This window comes from Asparagus officinalis, chromosome 7, assembly GCF_001876935.1.
Source record: "Asparagus officinalis chromosome 7, Aspof.V1, whole genome shotgun sequence".
Lineage (NCBI taxonomy): Eukaryota > Viridiplantae > Streptophyta > Magnoliopsida > Asparagales > Asparagaceae > Asparagus > Asparagus officinalis.
The window spans coordinates 124104769-124116816 of NC_033800.1; the positions used below are offsets into that span (position 1 = coordinate 124104769).

The following is a 12048-nucleotide window of genomic DNA, read 5'->3' on the forward strand; positions in this document are numbered from 1 at the left end:
CTGATGCTCACGCTGGAGACCTACAACGGATTAATACCGATATTGAGACATTGAGATGTCGAGATGGATTGAAACGGCGATGTCGTAACTGACTGTGAAACGACAATGCCATTTGTTTGAGGCCGAGAGACGGCTTAAAACGACGATGCCGTTAATTTGAGACCGAGAGACGGTCTTAAAAAACGGCTATGCCGTAAATTTGAGATCAAGAGATGATCTTGAAACGACAATCCCGTTAAAATAGAACCCCGAATGTTTAAAATAGAATGTGAAGGTTAGAATACAACCCGAAGGTTTAAAATATAACCCCGAAGATTAAAATAGAACCCGAAGGTTAAACGAGAACGCGAAATGCGTTAAGAGGAAGGCCAAAAATCTGGCAGAGGAACGCAATAAAGTGTTAAAACGACTGTAAAGCAGCAAGACCACGATTTGGCAAAAAAAAACGCAGAAGCGTGAAAAAAAATTATTGGAAGGGAAATAATAACCCTAGCTCTGATACCATGTTAAAGTAAGAGAGAGAAAGTCTTGGGTAAATTTCTCTTAAATTGAATATTGAGTATATACATATATTTATACAAGTAGAGGAGGGTAAGGTGTGTTCTCACAACCAATGTGGAACTATAACCTACTACAATACACTATTATCAACAACTTAAAACTCTTAGAATGCACCCAGAATTCACTCATTCGTCAAGGGTTTCACAAGAACATCTTATATTGATATCAAAGATTTATGTATGACGTTTGGAACATCTTTGGATCAAGTGAGTAAGATCTTGGTTCTAAATCTAGACTTGCTAGAGCTCGAGATATTTTCTTCTGGAATTCTTGAGCTTCTCTTTCAACTACTTTACTGCTATCTCCCTGTCATTGTGAAAAGCAAAAGAAAATGAGCAGCAGGCTGAAGATCGAGAATATATCAAAAACTTCTAACACCTAAAACATATCAGAAAACTTATAGAAGAGAACTTTTTACCATTTCAGGGCAGAAGCAAAAAATGATGTGTCTGCTATATAGTCATATAGTAATTGATTGCCGGTTTCTACCATAAGCATGTTATCCTTAAATCATGCTCACCAATATATATGTAAGGTCCTTTAAGAGTTCTTGAGTCTTTATTATTTGAGTCATTAATGCAGAAATAAGCATGATAGAAATAAACGGAAGAAAAAAGGTCTTTGGATACATGTCACTAATTTGTATATTTCATGTTCTTGAAGTACTTTGATTCAAGATAGAGATTTATAATCTTCAGTCAATTATATCATTTCACATATTTATAATTCTGTGATATTCAATGAAACAATATTTACATGCTTACATGAAGAAGGAGCCAGTGAATGTGAGACTCAGGCCATTGTACTAAAATATGGCATATATGTAAATGTAAGCACAACTTGATCAAGACAAGTACATGTTAAAAGTAGCTTAACCTCTTCGGAGCCACGATCGCCGAACTGCCTGGCGCATATGTCTTTCATGCTTTTCTAGAAGCTCATCAACATTATTTGTGCGAGATAGGAACTGCCCCGAGAAAGCAACTCTATCTGAATGATGCTGGGAATCCTGAGAATATTGTAACCCAAGGATAAATCAGTTGGCAATTGAAAAGCATGTGCAAGAAATGAGTGCAGCAAAAATAAGAATGTTATAATTTTAGTAGATATACACTAAGACGTAGGATAAGGAACGAGTACATAACTAGGAGAATAGAGGAGTATATTATTAGGACAATAGAGGTTCCTCCTATTGAGAGTGAAATGAGAGAATTGATTGAGATGGTTTAATCATGTACAATTTATGGGAAAAAATGACTACAGGCAAATCTAGAAGATCTTGATTGGAAATAATTAAGAAAGATATGATAATAGTTAACCTAGTTAACCTAACATAGAAGATGATCGTTAATAGAACTGAACAGATGAATAGGATTCATGTAACTGAAACCCAAAATTTGAGTATAAATGCTTTCTTCTTGTTGTTATTGTAGGATAATTCAGTAAATTTAGTGACACTCTAAACCAAGTATATTGATGATTACTCAGAAAAAAGGTAGTAATTTGACTATTACCAGTTCTACATATTGGTGCTTGGATGACTTTGTACTTCTCTTGTACCGCTCGTTGACATCCCAATGGTGGAAGACAGCAGAGCCGTTGATGGAGTCATGCTGGTCAAGTTGTATCCATTTTGACAACATAGCCTGTTTTTCTGATTCATGAGGCTTGATAATTTTAGAATCCTCATGGCACTCAGCATTCCCATTTGCTTGTGATCTATTGAAAGACTGGGTTTCTTTCTGCTTCACTGCCCACAGAAGTCCACTAGCATTAGACGAGATCAATGGTCCAGAGAAAGGATGCCCTTCTTCTTTCTTGTGTTTTGAATAAAGATCCTCATTTGGAATGTTAATCATTGGCTTTGGCTGCAGATCGACAAATAGTCTACTTTCGGAATTCTCTTTAGAAGAATCTTTCTCTGTGATATTTCCACTGACACAGTTTTTTATCCATGGACCCTGTAATAACCAAAGTAAGTGTTTTGATGTATGTCCTCGAAAAAATATAGCAACAATACACTCAAATTGATTAACACTACAGCTTAAAGTATATATAACGGAACCATGAAGTTTCAGCTGGCAACGCCAACTAGTATTTATGGCACCTTCATGGTTGGTTAGCCCGTATACCCCCTGTAGTATCATTATTTTAAACTGACTACCCTTGTAGTTTCGTTGTCGCAGACTTATCCCCTGGGCTGCATTTTTGTGACTCAATTTTGGCAGATATAACCAAGGTGGTCTATCTGCTGCAACAATAAAACTACTGGGAAATTAAGTTCAAAACAGTTATATTATAGGGGTCTATGTGAAATTAACCCTTTAAGACAATATAAACTTGTGTTTTCATCGGACTTCAGAAGAATTTAGATTTTTTTCAGATGCCATTCAGAATAATTAAATGGGCAAGATATTTGAAGCATGTGAAAAATTATACTGATCTCATAAGGTATTGCTACACTGACTTCACAAGAATTTAGCAATATTCTTGAACAAAATGATAAGAGTGTTTCAAACTCATATTTGGTGCAGGCTATAACCACATTAAACAATAATAAGCATATTAATATAGTTTGTAGCTATGAACAAACCTCTGCCTGAGCAGTTAATTTACTTTGGCCATCAGAATTTCCTGTGCTATGAGTTCTTGAAGGTCTTCTCAAGACTTCCAATCCCCGTTGTCTACCAGCAGCAGGCTTTTTCCTGTGAAAGAAATAAGGATTAGATTTAGTAATACAGCCTATGATCATGGACAATAATAGTTATATATTCTCATTTACTGGAGAAAATACAAAAAATTCTTTTTGTTGATTAAGAAGGCCAGCCACAAAATTAAATTTTCCTTGGTAAGATTATCAAGTGTCATTTAATTTGAGCTAAAACCAATGTTTTCTTGGATTATATCTTTTGATTCACCCTCCATGGAGAGGAAACCAAGAGAAATTTTTCTAGAACTAAATGTTTTGAGATTTTTCTTTGTAAATGAAACTTTAGATACTTCAGCATCATAATCTTTTGAGAGAGACCTTGATAGAGTACTGAGTGCGAGTTGCTTGATAGGTAAAGGAGAAAATCTGAGGACACATTTACTAGACAACGATAGAAAAGAGACACTCAATGAAAGGCACCTATTTCTCAGGGAAAAAGAGGATAATGAGAGAAACATCTACTAAGTATAGTGTACTGATCCTGAACTAGTCAACAAATTTATCAATTAAAAAATACAGTATAAGTAACTCTACCAATGCTCACCTTTGTGCTTCCTCACGAATCTTTGCATCGATCTCCTTGTGAGGTGAATATTTAGGCAAGCTTGATGGTTCACAAGCATAGGGTTTTGACTTGAAATACTGTGCAAGTATGAGAAGAAAACATCAAACAGCAAGCACAAACTACAACAATAGTATAAAAAATTTAAGCAGTATCTATAACCTCAAATGAATATAGATATTCCATAAATTTGGAATTTCTAAACCAATATAAAGAAAAAAGGGAAAGAAGGAATTTTATTCATTTAATGCTCATAGAATTTAACTCTGAAGGGGCACTATTCTCATAAATTCTGGGGTTTATACTGAATTTTTAGCACTTTTCTGAATTTTGTGGTTCATTTTTTAGCTAGATTTACAACAGGGTGGCATATTCAAATGAGTACAGTATACAAGAAATATGCTTTTGCATTGTGATATTCTGTACTTCAACCATTTGTTAGGCCATCTATTGTGTTGTGTAGTTAATATCTGCTTTCGTGGCAGTCTTTGATTGCCTTCTTATGATCTGGACTTAAATAAGAACGTATGTTTATTTCTTTAATTTCTCAGTGATAATTTTTCTCAGAATTTTTGACATAGGAAAATACGATATATGTTCAATCAAAATCACTTATCACTCTCTAAAACAGGCATTTAAGGAAGTGAAGATTTCATCACCAAAAAGAACATATTCTGTCTAATTATTACCTCAGAGGAAAGAGCACTTTTGGCAGTTCCACGCTTATAAGGTTCAAGGGACAAGAACTTTTCTAACAATTTGAAGGTAGGTTCTGGTAAATAGTTAAATGAGTCATGGAGGCACTTTGAATATGACTGATGAGGTTTAAAAACTGCAGAATGCGGCAACTTGCTCTTCGTCCAATAGTCCTCGGGTGGAGAGCCACAGAGCTTAAAGATTTTATGTATCTGCTCGACCTGATAAATAAAAGATTATTCGGTTACACAAATCATAATTTAACAATCATTACAACAAGGAGATACTTTCATCTCAGATTTCAAAGTTAGAATTTAAAGGTAAAGTTCAATAATGTAATAGCTAATGCATCATAGAATCTCTAAATCCATTATAGATCTTTCTAAAAATTCTGTCCTTCTCAAAACAAACTTGTTTAATAACTGTTTTGAAAAACAAAGAGTCAATGTAACTAACTAAGGAAGAGAAAAAGGTGAATATTAAACGTAATAAACTATCAAGTGAATTTCGAAAAAAAAAACCTTTTAGTTTGCTTAATTTTGAGATATGCCCTTTAAAGTCTAAAAATGTCACTTAACCTCCTTAAGTTTAGGGAATTTCAGAAAACCTGCCAAACATTTTCAATTTTTTTCAACTGAACCTCTAATGGTGTGTATATGTGTGTGTGTGTGTGTGTGTGTGTGTGTGTGTGTGTGGGTGGGTGTGTGTGGGTGTGGGTGTGTGTGGGTGTGTGTGTGTATATATATATATGTGTATATGTGTATATATATATATGTGTGTGTGTGTGTGTGTGTGTGTGTGTGTATATATGTGTGTGTATATATATATGTGTGTGTGTGTGTGTATATATATATGTGTATATATATATATATTCAACTTCACACATTTTCTATTAAATTAATTGATAAGAGCATTTCAACAGTGTATATCTGTGCTAAATGCAAGTTTAATTCTGTTCAGAAGGGAAGAATTATAAGGAGTTGATAGCATTCTGGAATTGTTTGCTTGATTCCCTGTTGTGTGGGTAGGATGAGAGTTTCTAGTTCTCAATTTGGTTATGATGTAATTCTGGTTCATGGTGTTCAAGAAGTGACTATGCATGTTGAAGTGTTTGAACCCAAGGAGAAGTTTGGCATAATCTGGAAGCGGTGAAGTGATAAGGTGCTCTGTTTCTTCGTAAACAGAGTAGCAGTTAGTAGAGATGAAAATTTTGTTATTAGTTTCTTTTTGTTTTTAGGTTTTAGAATATGAATTTATTTATTTTTCTGTATAGGTACTCCTCGTACATCTTTGGTCAGGTGGTAAAGTGGCTTTTGTAAACCTGGGTATAACTGGGTCTCCTTGTAAAGATTTGTTTGAAAAAAAATTTCAACTGAACCTCTAACTGGGTCTAAAAATATCCCCTTTTGCCAAACAAATTTACTTACCTTTGCGAAAAAAACTAATCAGGTGTATTTGGCAAAACTTGGACCAAAATTAGAGGGTTTTGTGAAAATTACCATTAAAATTATTAAAAAGAACACAAAACGGTTTTTTTCCATTAACGGGTACTTTGATCATTTGAACGCACATGATTTCATGTGCACAGTTAGATCTAATGGTGTTAATTAGGGGGTTATTTGACTAAACTTAAGGGGGATTAAGTGACATTTACAAAGATTATGGCGTGTTTTCTCAAAAAGACCAAAATAAGGGGTTTTTGTGAAATTTACCCTAAACTATCAGATAAGCATAAAGAAAAATTCTCATGATTAAAACCTCAGTTCTTCCTTGTAATATAGGCTTCCCAAGGAAAAGTTCAGCGAACACGCATCCAACACTCCATAGATCTACCGTAGGTTCATAATTGGTTGAACCCAGCAAAAGCTCAGGTGGACGATACCATAGAGTCACTACACGGCTAGTCAGTGGACGGCTCCGACCAGATTTAAAGAAGTTTGCGAGTCCAAAATCAGCCATCTTTAAGATCCCCTCATTGTTAACTAGAAGATTGGAACACTTGATATCACGATGCATGACACCGTTTGAATGACAATGCTCAAGTCCAGATAATAATTGGTGCATATAACATTTCACCTACATTATATACGAACATCAATGTGATTTCTAGAATGAAACGATTCTCAATTAAATAGGTTTAATTGCAGATAGACCTCATGTAGTTCTATTGTTGCAGTTAGAAACCCTGGGTGAAATTCTTTGGCTCATGTACCCTCAAAGAAAGAAAAATATATATATGTTTTTTGACAAATAGATCTCCTGACGGTAAAAATAAGTCAATAAAGAAAATTAAACTCAAGGGATCTATCTGCAATTGGACGATAGTACAGGGGATCTATCTGGAATTGACCCATTAATATACTTTCAGGAGTATTAACAAACCTGTGATGCACTGAACTTAATGTCAGGTGCAGATGATAATCCTGCAAGATCATGCTCCATATATTCAAATACGAGATATATACTGCTTGAGAGCCTTGCAGTAATAATTCCCTCCAGTTTCACGACATTTGGGTGGTTAAGTCTGCGGAGTATCATTATTTCTCGAGCCATAAACCTGACACTCTCTGGTTCATAATTGTCAAATCGCACCTTCTTGAGAGCAACAATCTTTCCTGTGTCAAGATCACGAGCTTTGAACACACTGCTATACGTGCCTTGTCCAATCTACACATAAGTTAACAAGGGACAAAGTCCTGTCAGAAATATTAGAGCAGTTACATAGTCAAATAATAAAACTATGATATAGCTCATAGGGTAAATTTTCGTTCAGAAAATGCGGCTAAGTAAACAAGGTGCTGGACAATATGATAGTAGAAGTTAACCAGTTTTTCTGTTAGTGATCTTGTATAGACAAAATAAAAAACAGTGTCGAACCTTTTATTACCTAATATTACTTTCAACAACCAAATATATCATGAGTGTGCATAACGTTCAATGAGTATAATGAAATTTCACATATAACCTTCTATTAGCATTCTGATGGTAGCAACAAAAGCTTCCCCATCAACCACTTGTTAAACTGTCAAGCACCATTTCACCTGAAAAGCTCAACTTATTGGCATGTGGGCTAACAATCTATACAGGGCTAGATTTGATCCATATAGAAAGGCAGACACAATAGATAAATATGTTTATTGGACTACAATGAGGTTTGAACTCGTAACCTCTTAAAACCTACTTTGCTTTCATATTCCATCAAAAAAACCAGTTTACGTAAAAGGTCAAATATTTTGTTGTGAGGTAATAATGTACATTAAGATACGTGGACAGTTATAATCTAGACTTTTGTCATGATTTATTCTGAGGTTAATATTAATTAGAGTGTCAATTCTTTAAATAAAGTTCTTATAAAAATGGCACCAAATTGCTTTCTGAACTTTTGTTGCCATAACATACTGTAAATTAAGTACATGCAACTAATTATGCTAAAAACATTGAATAAGAGAGAGACAATTTATAAGCATATTGGAATGAGAACCTCTATTGAAAATAGATAACTAAAATTGAGGACCAACTTGAGAGGAAAACGATAACAATGAGATATCCATTACTATATTGAGGTAAAAAAAAATGGAGAATTCAGTAATAAAAATGACAGATTCCATAAAATTCAAATGGTGAACCTTTGTTTCTGCAGAGACTGTCTGCGACTCAAACCAGCTTGCAAGATTTTGGATAGATCATCTCTCTGACCCAGAATTTTTAAGGCATATATAATTCATATTATAGTTATATCTTCTGTATCAGTATGAAGATATTGTCATACAACCATTTTCTACTCTATTTTGTTCTTCATTTATAACGTGAGCTAATGCCCGCAGTTTTCTCAGAAAAAAGAAACAAACTAGGCTTGTTATTCTCCATCCTAAACCGAGAAAAAAAAATTCCCTGATGTCCTTCGAAGAGCAATTTCATCAAACACATTGTGTTCAAGATTATATTTTTACCTTCTCCAATTTCTCATAGGACTCGGCTTTAAGAGGCACCCACCCATGAATAGCCTCCTTCGCCACGTTACTGAGCCAAGTGGGCCACCCAGCTGCAGCCTGCTCTCCTTCAATATACCGATAAAGATTCCCCAATCGGAAACTATGCAGGTTTGAGGAACCATTAACAGAGCTCACCTTCCTCGATTCCCCCGACTCAATTTTATCATTACTAACCCCATTCCACAGAGAGCCCGCCAAGATTTCCCTCGACAATCCACCTTCGAGATTTCCTAAAACTCGGTTGGAATCAAAAGGTGGGGTCGATGAGACTGCAGCTTTTGAGGATGCGCAACCCATTGAGGATTGGATTTAGAGAGGCATTGGCTGGATCGGGGGAAAACCCGGGAGGGCCCGGACCAGGGAATTGAGGAAGGTGAAGGACCCAGATGAGAAAATTGGTTGAAATTGGTGGAAATTGGGAAGAAAGAGAGGATAGGAACAGAAAAATGTGGGATTTTTATGGAGTTTTTGTGAGCCTTTGGTTTGTTTCGGGGGGATGATATGTGCGAGATTGGCGGGAAGAGGAAGGGAGTGGGACATCGTAACGACCCACCTAAAGATGGGGCCCATGGATTTTATCCAATAATTTTACTAGGGGAAGAAATAGCCATTGTGATATTAAATGGATAAATTTCACTAGACCCCCTGAACTTTGTGGTGAGTTGCATGATGGCATCATAAACTTCTATTACTATTATATTTAAGAAAATCACGGTTTCGGTTCTGCCTCTATATGTATCAAGATTTCAAGAAGTTCAACATATGTTCTCAACAATTTGATGCACATTGAAACTAATTAGAAGCGCAAAATTGGAAAGATCTAAAAATATCCTAACTACCATCCACTACTTAATAACTTCTCCACTCCTCACATTTTCTAATAGTAGGATATTTTATATCCCTTTTGGGAATAATTTATTTTTTGAAGATCTATTCACATTTTCTAATAGTAGGATATTTTATAATGCATAATAAGTAAACTTGCCAAGGATATATTAAAGAAGGTTCTCCTAACTTTGAGGAGTTACACAAAATCCGTCTAAACTTTCTGTAAGTTCCACCTACATTTTGGAGCAAAATTCATTCTAAGTTTTGTCGAGAAAGAGGATCGAAGGAAATGGGAACAAAAATGGGAGATTTGTTTTCTTTTGAAAAGAGTGGAGAGGACTATTTTTTTTAGGAAAAAAGGGTATTTGATTTGTGAAACTTTTTGAAAGTTTAGAGTATTCTTGTTAAACTCTCTGAAATTTAGAGGGATTTCTCTTACTTTTTCAAGTTCGCAATGGTTTTGCACAAGTCACAACAATGTTCGGAGGGTCTTGTGAATTTTACCTATTTAAAAACTCCATTTCGAGAAAGTTTGTTCTATTGTTAAAGAGACAATCTATGTATAGAATTTAAGGGTGTGTTTGGCTACTTGCCCCTTAATCTAGGTTAATACCTTAACCAGGTTAGTTGTGAACCAGGTAAGGGGTGGATCAATCCTATCCTGGATAAGTGCTCAAATTGGAACTAAAAAAACCAAGTATAGAGTTAGCTCGTTTTTACCCAAACAACATTTTGACCCCTTAACCAGGTTAAGCTCTACTAACCTGAATATTAGGATGTTGCCAAACACTCCCTAAGACTATGTCGTAACATGGTTATTAGTCACCATCTGTACGGAGACTTTTTTTATTGTATGTATAAAAAATTCTTAATATTTATTTTTCTGGTTTTTCAATTTTTCTTCATGCAGTTATGCAATATAAGTTTATAGATCATTCTTAAGGGGCTGTTTGGTTCGCTATTATAAGGGGTGGAAAACTCAGAAAACCCCTCCACGTCAGATTTTTAGTCCTCCACGTCAGTTTTATTTTTTCCGTCCATTTCTTTGTGCCGCTTTGGTTCGCTCGGATGGAAGAGGGAAAACTATGCTGAAATCGCCGTCAACTAAGATTTTTTCCCTCTCCGATTTCCTTTCCCAACCAAGTGAAATTGATAAAAACTCTGCCACGTCAGATTTTTTTTCTTCTCTACTTTGTTTACAAAAGTTTTCTTTTTTTTTCCATGCGAACCAAACACAAGAAAAATAAATACATTGGTTTCCCAACATTTTTTATGTGCGAACCAAAGCAAAACAATCTATTTCTTGGAAAAGTTTAGAAAACTCAAAACTTGTGTTTCTTTACATGGAATTGCATTTCTCTATATCAAGGAATCAAAACTTGTGTTTCTTTACATGGAATTGCATTTCTCTATATCAAGGAAACGAACCAAACAACCCCTAATAAGATAATATAAAAGTATCTTTGACATGGAAAAATGCTATTTAAATAGTAAATTTAAAGTTTGAGGAAACTATGTCGTCACTTCATCTTTTTGTAATGCATAGGCTTTCCTGCATTTGGCGTGCACGTATTAGTATTTTCAGGGATAAAATGCAAGTTGTCAGATTCTCCAGAAACTCGTTCTTCTGTTCTACTAGGGTCTCTTCACATAAAACACCTTTAAAAATAATTGTGCAAAAATCATCTTCAAAGTTTAATTTATACAAAAACTACTTTTAAAAGAGGTTCCAACTTGCAATAAACCACCTCAGCCTATTTTCTGATGAGATTTTAACTAAAATTCTTAAGATACCCTTAACAACACGACCGAGATACCCTTAACAACACGCATGTTAGACACATGACATGCTTTCTTAACCAAACCTATTATACGACACATTGCTTTTAAAAATATTTTGATAATGTTAGTCAGAATTTCATTAAAAAATAATTCTAACTAGTTAATTGAAATTGGAGCTCCCTTAAAAGGTGGTCCCCCACCCCACCCGCCCCCAAAAAAGAATTTATTACTCTATTACTTTTATACAAAATGAAAATTGATGGTGGAAGTTTTTTCCATTATTAAATAATATAAATTAAAATAAGATTAAATGGGGTGCTAAGTAAAGTTTCCGGTTTCAAGTGCACGCATTCTTGGTTTTTTGTAAAACATTGGCTAAAGCCAAGAATGGTGACCCTACTCTATGATAATTCTAGAAGAAACACTAAAAAGCTTTTGTATAGAGTTTTTCTATAGCTCCACTAACCATTTGGCCAACCAAACTTGTGATCGATGATGATGATGATGACGACACTCTTCATCTTCATTATAGTTTGCCCATATAGATTCCATTTCCACTTGGTTTATCCTAAATATGGACTAATGAATGGCCCGTTGAAGGATTAGGATTAGTTCTTTGTTTTGTAGTCCATCATTGCCAAATTATAGGAGGTTTTCTTATATAATACTCAATTGAATAACTATCTCCCTAGCGTAACCTACAATGTTGTGCAAGTTTACCTTACACGTCCTATTCTCTTTCATGATTACTCAGAAGAAAATTCCAATTCAAATTCTTCCATTTTTTTCTTTTTTTAAAAAGGAAATAAGAAGAATATGGACCAAAAGAAAGTATGTAACCGCAAGGGGTAGATATAATTATTTCCCAACAACTCCTCCCTGCTCATTACAAAGATGTAAATGATGCACGATTCCTC

General features: G+C 34.9%; 1 protein-coding gene across 2 annotated transcripts; it reads right to left on the minus strand.

Moving 5' to 3' along the window:
• LOC109850105 (probable serine/threonine-protein kinase At1g54610) lies at positions 663 to 9021 on the minus strand. Of its 2 annotated transcripts, none has more exons than XM_020420028.1 (9): positions 8480 to 9021; positions 6912 to 7196; positions 6288 to 6605; positions 4523 to 4750; positions 3816 to 3913; positions 3155 to 3266; positions 2076 to 2522; positions 1419 to 1570; positions 663 to 867 (listed from the first exon to the last, which is right to left on the minus strand). In XM_020420028.1, the coding sequence occupies exons 1-8, from the start codon at positions 8816 to 8818 to the stop codon at positions 1433 to 1435; spliced, it is 1965 nt and encodes a 654-aa protein (XP_020275617.1). In that variant the 5' UTR covers positions 8819 to 9021; the 3' UTR covers positions 663 to 867; positions 1419 to 1432. The 2 variants fall into 2 exon arrangements, with proteins under 2 accessions (XP_020275617.1, XP_020275616.1); XM_020420027.1 differs by having other exon boundaries at positions 1438 to 1570; positions 8480 to 9020.

What these genes read in the sequence shown, in the direction of transcription:
- LOC109850105 (XM_020420027.1), bottom strand. Translation starts at nt 8,818, where the DNA reads ATGGGTTGCGCATCCTCAAAAGCTGCAGTCTCATCGACCCCACCTTTT. An exon ending in CCTATGAGAAATTGGAGAAG is followed by an intron (nt 7,197 to 8,479) that starts GTAAAAATATAA and finishes ACTTATGTGTAG; the next exon opens with ATTGGACAAGGCACGTATAG. An exon ending in AGCACCAATATGTAGAACTG is followed by an intron (nt 1,571 to 2,075) that starts GTAATAGTCAAA and finishes CAATATTCTCAG; the next exon opens with GATTCCCAGCATCATTCAGA.